General features: G+C 46.5%; 1 protein-coding gene across 1 annotated transcript in view; it reads left to right on the top strand.

Moving 5' to 3' along the window:
• The first annotated feature begins 433 nt into the window (after nucleotides 1-433).
• The window catches only part of LOC119950795 (claudin-16-like), a 37,865-nt gene continuing 22,760 nt past the window's right edge, over nucleotides 434-15,538 (top strand). Inside the window, exons 1-4 of the mRNA XM_038773578.1 lie at nucleotides 434-524; nucleotides 681-814; nucleotides 6,544-6,646; nucleotides 10,690-10,854. Of these exons, the coding sequence (XP_038629506.1) occupies nucleotides 701-814; nucleotides 6,544-6,646; nucleotides 10,690-10,854 (382 nt within the window). The 5' untranslated portion in view covers nucleotides 434-524; nucleotides 681-700. The remainder of the gene's footprint in view (nucleotides 525-680; nucleotides 815-6,543; nucleotides 6,647-10,689; nucleotides 10,855-15,538) is intronic.

Genomic DNA, 15,538 nt, shown 5'->3' with positions numbered 1-15,538 from the left:
AATACCCTACTCTCACCAAACTTACCTAGGGGAAGGGCACAGTTTCTGCCCTGTGTGTCTCTCGGGGCAACAATAGTTGATGACGGAATCAAACCCAACTTCCCACTGACAAAGCACTTGGAGTGACCATTTGGTGAGATCCAAGGGTCTGGTCCTTATCCGTGAGGCCACAATCCGACGAGTGGGTAGAGGAGGGGAAGGCTTGGGGAGAAGAAAACTGGCTCAAGTCATAAAATAATGCTGGAGAGAGGTGAGACGTAGAAATCTTAGGCTTTACGATCAAAAAACTGCTACAATAGGTGAAAGCTAAAACCCAATAAACAATGCATAAATATTCAAATGAAAAGGAAATAGGCAAGGGGCTGTCTGGATTTTTCCAGCTCCAACCAGATGTCAAGTGAAAAGTTCCATTTGCACATTTTATTTTTAACGGGCCTCCGAGCTCAGAGGGTCAGAATAATTAGTTTTGGTGGTTGTGAAAGTGACTGATTATTTACAATGATTCCTGAGTGTGTCGGGTGGAGGTAATGTTTGAGCAAACCTTTCCTTTGAAATTATTTTTTTCCCCCAAAGAATATCTTATTTTGCCTTAAATGAATGAAGGGAGCTTGTTCACTGCGTGTGAATCTATTCACCTTTTTTTTGCTAAGTTCTGACGTTGAACACTCTTTTCTCACAAGTGCTGCAGCCTGAGGTGAAGATGATTTTCGTACTGCAAATTATGTCTTTCACTCTGGCCTTTGTGTCCACTTTTTTCTTGATTGTGGCGACCTGGACAGATTGTTGGATGGTGAACGCCGATGATAATTTGGAGGTAAGTGAGAGCAGTTTTGGAAACCCCCTCCCCCTCCCCTTTGCCCGACAAGACCGGGGTTTTTGGTGTTGAATGTTGGCATTCGGAAAATATTGGCTTGATTTTTTTCTGTTCCCTTGTGTTCACGGTCCGGCCTATTTTCTACAGCGCCGTAGAGGGGAGAAGCCGCAGTGTGTGAGAAGGTTGTGGGTTCAAGTTCCACTCCAGAGACTTGGATCACATAAGCCGGGCTGACTCTGCAAATGGGCTGCCCGCTTTCCCCACATTGAAATAGTGACTGCACTAAAATAACAAATCAGCTGTTAAAGAGTCTTGGGGCAAAGACGCTTTTTAAAGGCAACTTCTCTCTGTGGATGAGATGCGCTTGTGGTGGCAGTGCCGTTGCAGGTTAAGTCAGGGTGGATACGTTAGGATGGGTCAATGGTGTTCACCCTTTGTATCTGTTTTGTGGAAAAAGTCAGTCCTTCCTTGCGATGCATCTGCAGTTGTTCCTTCCCTTCCACATTTCTGAATCAAACCCATGGATTTGTGGCTTCTGTTTAATGTGTGTTTGTGGTGAGGTGGGGGGGGGGGGGGGGTATTTGGTTTGTGATGACTGGATAATTGAAATGCCATAATTCAGAACATTGAATTACAGAATTTCGCTGGTGTTTTGAGGATTTGATTCATTTCCAACCATTTATCCACAAAAGCTGCAAATTGGGACCTTGGTCCTCAGTGAGGGAGTTACAGACTCTTACCCCTGTGGAGAGTCGGGCTTGGGGGATGGGGGCAATAAGGCTTTGTGAATTAAAAGGAACAATCTTAACATTTTAACTTCACAAAGTGAGAAAAGAAGGATAGAACGTCAATATTTATCCCTCAAATGCTTTTGCATTTGGAATGCTGGAAGAACACGATTGACCCTCCTTGAATGGCCTACTTACTGTTTTAGGAGCTGGCAACTGCCAGAGGCGCTAAATGGCCTTTATTTGTTCCGAACATATGTTCTGATGATGGCGCAAGTTGTACTTATTGTGTAACATTTGCCCTTTGCCATAAAACTATGCTAAAATGTTCGACTAATGGGCTACATGCTGGCACTAAGCCAGTCCTAACCCCTTTAATACATCTTGGACAAGGGTGTTGTGAAGGCACGTCTTGTTAAAGGCCCAAGAGTTGATGGTCATGTAGGATGGAGATTCTTTGGGAACGCAAACTAGGGGCATGCTGACAATGTGCCCATTGCTATGCCCCAGGGCCACAGTCTTATGGCCCAAACTGTTTTCAAGGTTCAGGTCTCATTTAGGGGGTGCTGGCGGGGGAGAATTCCAGGGAAGAGCAAAGTTCCGTCAATGATCTACCAGCTGTCAACAGCAGCCATTTGGACACTCCATGTCTATACAGAATTAATTGATTCTTCTTTCAAAATTAGTCGCAGATATTAGGTCAGCATTTGTTACCCATCCTTCCTTTCCCTTGAGAAGGTGGTGGTGAGCCGCCTTCTTGAACTGTTGCAATTCGTGTGACGTCAGCACATCCATAGTGCTGTTAGGAAGGGAGTTCCAGGTCTCATTAACTTTTCCTAGGCAATTTGATCCAACTGAGTGGCTGACGGGGCCATTTTCGAGGGCAGCTCAGAGTCAACGCATTGTTTTGGGCCTAGCAACACATATAGGCCAGACCAGGTAATGATGGCAGATTTCTGACCCTGGAGGATACTAATGAACAAAATGGTTTTTTTTTGCAACAGTTTAATAATTTCATGATTATCGTTTCTGAGACTGATTTTAAAATTACAGGTTCATAATGGATTGAATTCATATGTCCCCAGATATTATGGTGAGCTTCTTAGTCCCGGCCTCTGGATTACTTGTCCAGTAACATAACTGCTTCCCCAAATAGGCCCAACAGGACAAACTAGTCGGGGTTGCTGTTCTTCAATGCTGTCCAATGATTCCTGTTCGAAGGTTTTCATGTCTGATTCCACCTCCTCCAGTTGAATAGTTTTGATGACTGTTCTCAATTCATATCCAGGCATTAAAGAATGGATACTTGAACAGGTACAATCCCAGTGGAATGGTACATTTGTGTGGACTACCTTCAAGGAAAGGGGGAGGGAAGGGATCTGATAGGGAGAAAGTGCTGTTCTTACCAGGGGCCCCGAGAAGGTAAGTAAACGGGAGCTTATTCAGGTCAAAGAAATGGCTGCTTCAGCGGCGTACACACAGGTCCCAGTCGGGACTGCCGGAATGCTGGTCTCAGTCTGGGCCAGCTTTTATAGAGCAAGATAACGAGCCTCAGCTGGACGGACCTCCACCCACTAGTGGGGGAGCTTGTATTCCCTGGCAATCCATGGGGAGACAATCCCTCAGTTAATTTCTGTTCTTTTATTTAGTTGATGGACTCCAAAATACATCATGGGATAACCTAGTTGATCAACCTAAAAATACAGCATGGGATAACCAATTGTTGGACTCTAAAATACATCATGGGATAACCATTAGTTGATCAACTCTAAAATACATCCATGAGGAGATCAATTAGTGTATTCCCAATGGGCTCTGTAAGGATTATTACACCATGTAAGACAAATGGAGCTATGCAGCAGAGAGCCAACGCCACAAGTACCATTGCTGAGATTGTGCATGTGCAATGGGAATTCTGAGCTTCGCATGCAGGAAGGGATAAAGCAATGTGTAACCTGAGTTACAACAGGAAAACAAGCCATTCAGCTGAACAAGGCCACCACATCAGCTACAATGGACACAGGATATCCCTCAACATACATGGCAACTCCAGGAAAATGGCTGACTCGCTGACTAGATTTGTGAGTTTTGACCTCACGTTGTACAATGCTCAAACGAACACTAACATTACAGTAATAAATCTACTTCAATGTGATTGGCTCCTGCTCCTGCCAGGGGCAATCCGCTGGTTTCAAATAAGAAGGTTTACTCAGCTTGGCAAATGTGAATGTCCGGGGTGGCCCCACCCAGCCCACCCCACCTTCGTCACCTCACTCTGCCCTTGTCCTTTTAGCCCCCTCTGACTCCCAATTTAAATGCTCTTTTAATGTGTTTGAGTTGTGTAAACATTTCTGTGCTACATCAAGCCAAGTTGTTGTTGTCAATCAGATCGGCACCCTCTATGTCTAAGACTTTCCAGTCATACTTCAGAATTTCAGCCCTCATGGGTTTTACTCCAGTTTTTGAAACACTTTACATGCCTGCTGCGGTATGATTAGAGGTACTATGGTACCTGGGAGTGTGAGCTGCTATTGGTGGAGAAGGCTCGCTGCTCATTGGCCCAAGTGTTGCTTTCTCATTGGTCAAGACGAAGGTAGCTCCGCCCAATGGGCGGAGTATAAGAACCCGTGTTTCCCAGCAGCCAACGTTCTTTCTGTACTCAAGCTGCTGGGGAAACATCTTGTAGATTAAAGCCTTCAATTCGGACGACTCCTTCGTTTCTGTGGTTATTGATCGCGCATCACCTGCATGTGTTTTCTTCCTCATCTCCTTTATCTCACTTTGAAGAGAACAGGTAGGGTGGCATCTTCCAAGGGGTTGGAGCAGAGGAACAGGAGTGGGCCATTCAGCTCCTCAAGCTTGTTCTGCCATTCAATAAGAACATGGCTGATCTGTAACATAATTCATTCATTGGCCTCAGTGCCCTTGCCGAACAGAAAGCTATTTGGGGCTCAATAACCAGCACCCCCCACTCCCCAATGCCCCTCCCCACCGCCTACCTCAACAGCTTATTTCTGGGGCAGAAAGTTCCAGATTTCCAAAACTCTTTGTCTGAGCACATGCTTTCTGACATCACATTGTGTACCTTGTGTTGCCCTATTATGTATTTTCTTTTTCTTTTCTTTTATTTTCATGTACTAAGTGATCTGTTTGAGCTGCTCGTAGCAAAATACTTTTCACTGTACCTCAGTACATGTGACAATAAACAAATCCATCCACCCACCCCTGAATGATCTGGCTCTACTTTTACGGTTACGCAAGTGTGTTCTGGACCCCCGCAGAAACCAGAGCAAATTGTTTCCATCCACATCACCAACTCCTTTTTTCATCATACACAACTCAATTATATTACCCTCAATCTTAGTTGTTTCCAAAAGCTGCTCTATCCTAGTCAAATCGAAGCTCAGAGATTGACAGTGTCCACTTGAACCTGACTAGGCCAATCCCTTGAAGCATTGAAATCCATCAAAGCTGAAATACATGATTCTATTGAGGAACCTCTCCAGTATTCCCTGGAGTCGAGCAGTGCCTGGACTAATAAACTCATCCATAGGACAGCAAAGGTTAATGTCATCCTTGTTTTCCTTAAGCATTTAGTCAGTACTGACTCATGGCGAACATCTAACGCAGCAGAAACTGAAGCATCACAAATAAAATATTTGATGCAATTTCAACCCGGTGAGAACTTCACACATCTGTAATGTATTATTTGTGCGCTATTTTATTCAAGTAAATTAAATGAGCATCATGTCATGGACCAAACTAACCTGCCCAGTGGGATGTCCATTATGGTCCAGCTGTGATGTCTGATGAGATGACCATTATAGACATGGTCCAATTTTCTGGCCCATGGGGTGTTCATTATAGACATGGCCCAGCTTTGATGGCCAATGAGCTGACCATTATAAACATGGCTACACTGATCTGATCATGATGGGATGATCACTAAGAGCAATCTAGATTAAGTACCTGATAGTGGATAAGATGGAGGGATGTTCTGGACAAAGAGTGGTAAAGTAGTAATGCCCAAGGTTAGTTATCCAAGGGCCCAGGCTAATTCTCTAGGAGTGCAGGTTCAAATCCCCACCAGGGCAGCTGGAGTAATTTAAATTCAATAAATCCTGAAGTGAAAGCCGATCTCAGTAATAGTGACCGTAAAATTGTCGTTGATCTCAGTAAAAACCTACCTGGTTGTCTAATGTCGTTTAGGGAAGGAAGTATGCCATCCTTACCTGGTTTGGCCTAAATGTGACTCCAGACCGACAGCAGTGGTGGCACGGTGGCACAATAGTTAGCGCTGCTGCCTCACAGCACCAGTGACCCATGTTCAATTCCAGCCTTGGGTCACTTTCTGTTTTGAGTTTGTACGTTCTCCCCATGACTGTGTGGGTTTCCTCCGGGTGCTCCAATTTCCTCCCACAGTTCAAAGATGTGCAGGTTAGGTAGATTGGCCTTGATAAATTGCCCTTTAGTGTCCAGGTTAGATTTTGGGGTTATGGGGATAGAGTGGGGGCGGGTGAGGGCGAGGGTGGGGGGGCATGGATAGAGTGCTCATTCGAAGGGTCGGTGCAGACTCGAGGGGGTGAATGGCCCTCTTCTGCATTGTAGTAATTCTATTCTATTCAGTGTAATTGACTCTTCACAGCCCTCTGAAATTACCTAGCAAGTCACTCAGTTCAAGGGCAATTAGGGATGGGCAACAAATGCTGGCCCAGCCAGTGACACTCACACTCATGAAAAAATAAAGAGAAAGGATAAAGTGAAGTTAATAGGATAGGAAGAGGCTTGTGTTGAGCATAAACACTGGCTGAATGGCCTTTTTCTGTGTTGTAAATTCACTTCATTATGGATGTGGTCAGACTACTCTGTAATGATGAACACTATAGACATGTCCATGGAGTATTGGTGAGTGGAAAAGAAAACAGGGTCACACTGACACTTATCTGACTGGTACAGACAGATGCAAATGATCTTAATTCTTTTTCTGACTCACATTCCCAGGTCAGTCAGAAATGCAGGGGTTTGTGGTGGGAATGCGTCACAAACTCCGTGGATGGGATCAGGACATGTGACCAATATGACTCCATATTAGCAGAACATCCACGTAAGTAGCTCCAGAAGACCAGGCATATACTGCACTGACGTAGTCGTTCATTGGCCGGAATGCTGGCGAATCTGCGTTCGCCTCACAAATATGAAAATGCTTGGGAGCACTAACAGCCCTCGGATATGATAATGGCTGAATGAGAATGGTTCTTTGTTGATTTATGCTGTTGGAGAAAAATGAAGAAAAGTTCCATTGTTGCAAGAGTCCTTCAGCTTTTGAAATAATTCCAATGCTGTAGGCATTCCTTGTCATAGTCACTATGGTGCAGAAGGAGGCCATTCGACCCAACACGTTCATGCTGGCCCTCCGAAAAGCAATCTGGTCAGTCCTATTCCACTGCTCTTTCCCTGTAGCCCTACAAGTTCATTTCTCCTCAGCGTCCATTCAGTTTACTTTTTAAATCATTGATCGTCTCTGATTCCACCACCCTCATAGGCAGTGAGTCCCAGGTCATTGTCACTCGCTGCGTAATAAAGTTATTTCTCACATTCCACTGCATCTCTTGCACAAACCTTAAATCTCTGTCCCCTAGCCCTTGCACAATTGGTTAATGGAAACAGCCTTTCTTTGTCGAGCTTACATAAAACAGCTATAACCTTATACACCTCAGACAAATTTCCCCTCAGTCTCCTACACTCCAAGGAGAACAGCCCCAGCTTCGCCAACCCAACCTTGTAACTAAAATCCCTCATTCTTGGAGCCACTTTGATAAATCTCCTCAGCACTCAAAGGTCCCTCAAACCCTTTCTAAAGTCTGGTGGCCGGAACTATTTGGCATTAGATCTCCACAATTCACCCCCATCAACTAATGTTTTTTGACATGAGCAGTTTTTCAAAGGGGATAAAGCAAATGTAATTATTTTTTAAAAAATGGGATAAAGAAATGAGGTCAGAAATCTGAGCCCGCCAACTGTGTGTATGAATGTTTAATGCACTTTGTATTATGTTCCAGGATCTTAGAAAGGCTTTGTCCCATTTAAAATAAACTCACACATCAATGTGGAATGATAGAGTTGTCACTTCTGAGTCAAGCAGCTGTAGATACAATCCCCTCCAGGATTTGAGCCAATAGATACTCCAAGATAGTAGCACTGAGGGATGTGCTGCGTTGTCAGGGATGCTGTACTTCTGATAAGGTATCGAAGTGAAGTGATGTCCACCTGGTCAGTTGGATGCAAGAGGCCTCATAGTACTACTTGATGAAGAAATAGAGTGTTTTCCCAGTGTCCTGACCAACACCGATCCCTCAACCACCACCATCAATTAACAGATTACATAGATTACATAGAATTTACAGTGCAGAAGGAGGCCATTTGGCCCATCGAGTCTGCACCGGCTCTTGGAAAGAGCACCCTACCCCCTATCCAAGGTCAACACCTCCACCCTATCCCCATTACCCAGTAACCCCACCCAACACTAAGGGCAATTTTGGATACTAAGGGCAATTTATCATGGCCAATCCACCTAACCCGCACATCTTTGGACTGTGGGAGGAAACCGGAGCACCCGGAGGAAACCCACGCACACACGGGGAGGATGTGCAGACTCCACACAGACAGTGGCCCAAGCCGGAATCGAACCTGGGATCCTGGAGCTGTGAAGCGATTGTGCTATCCACAAGGCTACCGTGCTGCCCCTGGTCATTGTCATTTATCTGGTCATTTATCTCATGTGCCTTTGCTGGAATATTGCTGTGTGCAAATTAGCCTGTATTATAATTATGGCTAAATGTCAAATGTAATTCATTGGCTATGTTCAGATGCCTCGCAGATGTGAAAGATGCTGGTGTGAATGTTTGAATTACTAAAGGTGGGAAAAAGAGGACATTGAGGGCCTGCCCTGTCTGAACACTGGGAGCACCCACCCAGGAAATATGCCCTCCAATGTTTATGGGTATACAAGTCGGACACTGGGATAAGGTAGCAGCGTAATCTCTGGGAGGTAGCTCACAAATCTCCTGGATTCCAATCTATACCAGAGGCAGAATAAAAATTGTTTTGAATTGTTCATAAAAGATGCTCCATTACCTTTGGTACTGGATTGCATTTGGCTGAACCCATTAAGGTCACATTTCTTTGGCAGTAATTTTAATGCAAGGGGAGCCAGGGTACTCTAAATTTATTTTTAAAAAAAAGAAAAATGCTTGCTCCACTGAGTTAATGAATCCCTGCAGAGCTACATAAATAAACAATCTGAATCTCCCCTTTGAAACTGTCTCACCCTATCAGTCAAAAAGCTTTTAGGAGGCAATGGGGTGTGAAATTGAATGTAAACAAGGCAGTTCAAAGCTTTTAGCCTTCTGGTCTTGAAAGGGAAGGGTTGAAATGAAGGACTGGGTGGACTGAAGGGGGCATTGAGGGGGACCTTTGTCAGTGATTAGGGTGGGGGTGCCCTGCTAGCAATCTGGGGTGGGCTGCAGCAGCATTTTGAGATTGGGGCACTCTTTAAAACTGGCACCCTGGTCTCTGAGGTGTGGGACCTGCCAGCAAGATTAAGTCCCACCTGTCTCAGATCCAATGAGAACCCCGGTGTGCCATGGAATGCCACTGAAACCCATTTGAGGTTAAAAATGTTTAAAGGTGCCATTGTATGGCACATCGGGATCGCTCCTGGCACCAACGGGAATCACTCTGGTTTTCCCGCTGACTAGAGTACTTAGTTACTGATCAGGAGAATCTGACTAATCCCTCTTTCATCCTGACTCTGGTAGTATTTTCTTCCTTGACAAATGCAAAGCATTTAATTCCTTAGCTATGCCCCCTACCTCCATGTAAAGAGCCTTGTTTTGGTCCTTAATTAACCTGACTTGTCCTTTAACCATCCTTTTTACTATTTAAAAAAAATTTAAAGTACCCAATTATTTTTTTCCAATTAAGGGGCAATTTAGCAGGGTCAATTCATCTACCCTGCACATCTTTGGGTTGTGGGGGTGAGACCCACAGAGACATGGGGAAGATGTGCAAACTCCACGCTACAGTGACCTGGGGCTGGGGTCGAACCCGGGTCCTCAGCGTCATGAGGTAGCAGTGCTAACCACTGGCCACCGTGCCGCCCTATCCTTTTTACTATTTATATGTCCATAGAAGACTTTTGGATTGCCTTATATGTTGGCTGCGAGTCATGAAATATTTCACGATGAATATGCACCAAGGAATTTTTTTTACAGAATGGAATAGAGAAGGTCAGCTTGAAGTAATACTTTTAAATCTATTGAGGCAACAATTCAAGAAAGTTATGAAGGGATTATTTAGGACAGATATCAGGAGCAGACAGACCTGTACTTATATGGCAATTGTCAGTCTCAGGATGTGCTACTGTTCAAGTGGAGTCACTGTTCTAATGTAGAAAACATGGCAGCCAATTTGTGCACAGTAAGACCCCACAAACAGCAATTAGATTAATGGCCATATCATTGTCCTTTATTGTAGCAACTTCACAATAGGTGGTGCTAGGATATTTGGAGCATTCCAGGGCTCTTCTTTGAAAATTATCATGGGATCTTATATGTCTACATGAGAGTTTTAACATCTCTTCTGTCAGTGTAACACACCACCGTATCAACATAGGTTATGCTCAACGTCTGACTTGAAGGTGAACGTGTGCTATGGCGGACAAGTCATGTTATCCAGAGGTATCATTAATATCCTTTAGGGATGGAAACCTGGCCATAGGTGGCTCCAACCCCACACCAGCATGACTGGCTCCTACTTGCCCTCAGAGGTTGTCTAGCAAACCATTCAACCATAGCAAACCAAAACAGGCCCACCACCTCCCTTTTAGGCCAATTAGGGATGGGCAATAAATGCTGGCAATCCCCACAACCTGAGAAGAAATAAAATAAAGGGAAGATTTAGTGTAGCCAGGATACAGGACTCATTTAAGAAAGTGCCAAACACTGTAATGGAAACATACCCACAGTTGATACTCTGTTTATTTTCTGAGACGACTAGGGGCCTCACTTGACCTCCTTTTAAGACAGTTGTGACTTGAATACATGTATAATAAATGAGTTTCTTTCTTTGTTCCTCCTTTTCTTGCAGTTAAAATAGTGCTCACTCGAGCGCTAATGATTACAGCAGACATTCTAGCAGGCTTTGCACTTATTATATTAATTTTTGGATTGGACTGTGTGAAGATTCTAAGAGAAGAACCTCAGATCAAATTAAGGATATGTTACATGGCGGGCTTCATTTTCGGAATAGGAGGTAAGGCCGGCTCATTTTGTTGAGTTAATAACACATTTTTTAAAGGGTGTTCAAGAGAGCATTTGCGCAGTGCTCCTGCTGGCGCAGTTGGCTTGTGCATGGCCAGGTAGTGACCTGAGCCTTGCAGACCTGCGAGTTTGATTGTGTGTGCCTGCACTCACTCTGAGTGGGCTTCAGACTATACCTATGCGATAATGAGAATCTTTGGACCAGATAGTGAGGGGTAACCTCAGCCTGTGTTGCTGGGAATTGACAATCTGTGGGCGCTGGTTGAGAACAGAACTGTGTTTTCCTGTTGTTGAAACAGCCCTCCGTTGTTAAAATAGTGCGATTCCACCAAAGCCTTGCTTCCATGATTGACGCATTAAAATAATGCCAATCAGAAAATTGAGGTTTTGCTGACAAGGGTTGGAATGTTTTTTTGGCCGAGCTGTCAAAGGCTATGGGACCATGTTGCAGTGAGAGACACTGAGAGGAAAGGGGAGGGAACAATGCAAAAATAATTGAGGTATACTTGAACTTCACTTAAAAAAAAGACATAGGAGAATTTTAATGTGTCAGTCGAGACATGTGATGAAATAAATTATCCTTTGGTTTGGTAAAAGAGCATAGAAGTCCAAGATGACACAAGTTGGATAGAAGATAGAGGGATTAGTTGGCCGAAAAACTGGATGCCCAAAGTACGAGACTTTAGGGTAAGGCCCATAAAAGTAATTCCCATTATATTGTGTAGTAGTCTCGGAAGCCAATGGAAGTGATATTCTCAAGCTTCTTAAGATTCTGTCAGTATTAAGGGTGAGTGAGGTCAGCACCAGGGCTCACTGAAGAGACAACCAGATGGAAAGATATTTTAATTGGAAAAAGGAGGCCAGAATATTTGGAATAGAAATGCTTGGGAGTGGAAAGACAGAATATTGGTAATGGAAAGATCATGGACGAAATTCTCCCTTTGGGAGGCTAAGGGTGCGGTTCGCTGGCGACGGGATTCTATCTTCCCGCTGCTTGTCCATGGGATTTCCCATTGTAACCAGTCAGTGCCAGCGGGAAGCCCGCGGGCTTGGCTGCACTGCTGGCGGGAAAAGTGAATTGCAATGACCAGAGAATTCCGGCCGAAGTGTTGATGCCAGGACTGAACTGCATGTGGTTCGCATTCCCATTGGGGCGTTATTTCCAGAGAAACATTTTTAAAAATTTGTTCATGGGACTTGGCCGTCGCAGGCTATGCCAGCATTTATTGCCCATTCCTAATTGCCCTTGAGGGGGCAGTTAAGAGTCAATGCTGTGGGTCTGGAATAACATGTAGGCCAGACTGGGTAAAGACAGCAGATTTCCTTCCCTTATGGACATGAGTGAATCAGATGGGCTTTTAAGACAATTGGCAATGGTTTCATGGCCATCATTGGACTTTTAATTCCAGATTTTTATTGAATTCAAATTTCACCATCTGCAGTGGTGGTACTTGAACCCGAGAGTTACTCTGGATCTCTGGTTAACTAGTCCAGTGAAAATACCACTATGCCTCCGCCTCCCCAATTCAGGACATGCTAATGGCCAGCACTCTGCCCATTTGAATCTAGAGCAATTCTCATTCTCACCAGCATCGGATTCATTGGGGCTGGCATTGGCACTGGAGAGCTTGACAAGCTGGAGCTGCTTATAAGCACTCCACTCCCCACACTCTCATTCCAGCCAAGAAGATGGCTCCAAAAAGAGCAGCGTCACGCATCATGGACACGGAGCTGGGGAGAATGTTGGGTGTGATGGAGGAGGGGTGAGATACCTTCGTCCCCAGGGTGGAAAGGAGGCTACCACCCACGGTTGGGCCTGGGCATAGGTGGCCGAGCCGCTCAGCACGGTGAACCTCACCAGACGGTCTGGCGCACAGTACCGCAAGAAGATGAACAACCCCCTTTGGGCAGCTTGGGTAAGTCACCACCTCTGTTCCCCTGGCATCACTCCTGTCCCTCACTCCTCACATCACACGCCCATTCCCATAGAGGTCAAGCAAAACATAACTGCCTGCATCTCCCTCCCATCCCACCCTGCACCAAATCCGAACACCTATACTGTCCTCTTTGGCCAGGAGCCTTGCACACATGCCACCAGCCGCAGCCTCCCCGTTTAATACACCTCCATGCCTCTCACCATGTTCTTTATGTGTCACCCAGAATAAGATGGCCCATAACTTAAGGGAACTTACAAAACCTGGACCTCCAGGCTCTCACCCCCACTGAGCAGAGGACAATGGTATTATCCGGGGAGGTGCAGGAGAGGGCTATCTCCAAGGTGGATGTCGGCAGTCGACAACCAAGTGAGACCCTAATGCAAATGATGTCCCTATAGCAAGTGAGTCACCCCTCTCCCCCAGACCACTCCTTCCCAAGATCTCACCATGTGTCTTATCTTTTGTCTTGCAGGATCACCATCAGACAAGGCCCATCCATCTCCCCCAACCACAACCCCAGCCATCCTGGAGGACTATTCTGGGGATAACACCAACATCTCGGCACGGCATTCACCTGCACCATCCACCATCGCAGCGTCTATAACCTCGGGGGGGGGGGGGGGCATTTTAGTGAAGAGGACCCTGGGTCACTGTGGTAAACACCACTAGTAACACATTGCGTGTATTACGGTACTGCCCGTGTATTACAGGTACCACAGTAAATCCCAGCCTGCTGGCTCCTCCCAGTAGGCGGCGTATAAAAGTGTATACTCTCCTACGCTGCTCCCATTCTGGTTCCAGCTGTAGGAGGCACAACATCTTGTGCAATAAAGCCTTGATTGTTTCACCATTCTCGACTCGTGGTAATTGACGGTACATCAGTCACCTTCTGATGTGCACATCACACATGCTGTAGCATAGCAGGTGGAGGTAGCAACTCCTGAGGGAGCAGACAGTCGGAGGGTTGCCTGATCCCAGGAATCAGCTGCAGTCCGGGCAGGTGTCGCACCTCTGGAAAGTATAATCCCGTCACTGGTGGAGATGCAGATGCAGAGCCAGGATTTACAGGAAGGGGTGTCAGCTACATTCTAGTGTCTGCAGGCACAGCTGGAGCAGCCCAACTGCCTTCAGGTGCAGCAGATGGTGCTGACAATGAGTGATACCCAGGCCAACACTGAATGGGTGGCATCCATGCTGGAATCCTTGGGTCAAAAAGTCTCAGCCATGGGTCAAAACGTCCAAGGCTTGGGCACACTGTGCAGTCAATGGCTGAGGCTCAGAACAGGGAGCCCAGTCACAGGCAGCCATGTACCGGGCCCCCAATGCTGAGGCACTCCAGAGCTTGGCCCAATCACAAAGGGTCAGGACTGAGGACATCAAGAGCACTGTCGGACACAGAGGGACATGACCGAGACACAGAGGACATAATCAAGGCACAGAGGGACATGACCGAAGCACAGAGGGACATGACCGAAGCACAGAGGGACATGATTCACTCGCTGAGGGACATGGACCAGTCTCTGTCCTCCATGGTTGAGGGTATTGAGACCCTGGTTGAGATGAGGGTGGGCCTTAAGGACTGGCAGTGCCAGGTAATTTAGACCCTAGGAGCTCACTCTGACCTCACCTCCATCCCAGGGGGTTGCCTAGAGGTCACCGAGCACCCTGAGAGAGGAGGAAGGGGTGGGGCCTGTGCCAATGCCTCCCACAGGGGAGGTGCTGGAATATCTCAGCGCTTCTGAATTCCCCCCCTGCTGCTGCATTTGATGGACAGTGGGCAGTACAGGGTGGCACCTCATCACGTGTGACATCTGAAAGTCGGCTGGGCCCATCTAGGTTGAGGTCCTCCAGAGGAAAACCACCAATGGCATCTCAGGTCAGAGGGCGAGATATGCAGGAGGTCACCTCCACATCTGATGTGCTGTCTGGGTTCACACCTGTAAGGAGTGGCAGGGCTGGAAATCACCAACTGCACATTCAGGGAGTGGAAGCCCTTCCGATTGATAAAGGGCAGGCCCTGATGAGCTGGTGTTCATAGAGGGACAGGTGTTCCATCGATTATCCCCTGGAACCTGGGGCATGCCAGTGATGGCTGCAAATCCTGCTGCCCGTGCACATAGGGCATCTGCCACAGCGCAGATGCACCTGTGCACGGATGTTTGCGAGGTCCTAGCCAGGTCCCTGCCTCAGCTCCTGGAAAGACCCAGACGCATAAATGTTGAGGCCGACCGTCACCTTGACAACTACCGAGAGTGGGTATCCACGTCCATACCCTTGCGGTGTCAAGTGCGCCTTCAACTGGCACATGTGGTGCACTGTCTCCCTAGTTAGCCAAAGTCTTTGGCGGTTCAAGTGGACCAGCATCTCCTTGAAGGACAGGCACTGACTATATACACTAAGGGCCATGACTAAGGGCAGCACGGTAGCACAAGTGGATAGCACTGTGGCTTCACAGCACCAGGGTCACAGATTTGATTCCCCGCTGGGTCTCTGTCTGTGCAGAGTCTGCACGTTCTCCCCGTGTCTGCATGGGTTTCCTCCGGGTGCTCCGGTTTCCTCCGACAGCCCAAAGACGTGCAGGGTAGGTGGATTGGCCATGATAAATTGCCGTTAGTGACCAAAAAGGTTAGGAGGGGTTATTGGGTTGCGGATATAGGATGGAAGCGAGGGCTTAAGTGGGTCGGTGCAGATTCGATGGGCCGAAAGGCCTCCTTCTGCACTGTATGTTCTATGTTCTAT

This window comes from Scyliorhinus canicula, chromosome 16, assembly GCF_902713615.1.
Source record: "Scyliorhinus canicula chromosome 16, sScyCan1.1, whole genome shotgun sequence".
NCBI classification, from domain to species: Eukaryota; Metazoa; Chordata; class Chondrichthyes; order Carcharhiniformes; family Scyliorhinidae; genus Scyliorhinus; species Scyliorhinus canicula.
Note: the sequence above shows the minus strand (reverse complement) of the source record. Positions and strands in the feature narration are given on the sequence as shown.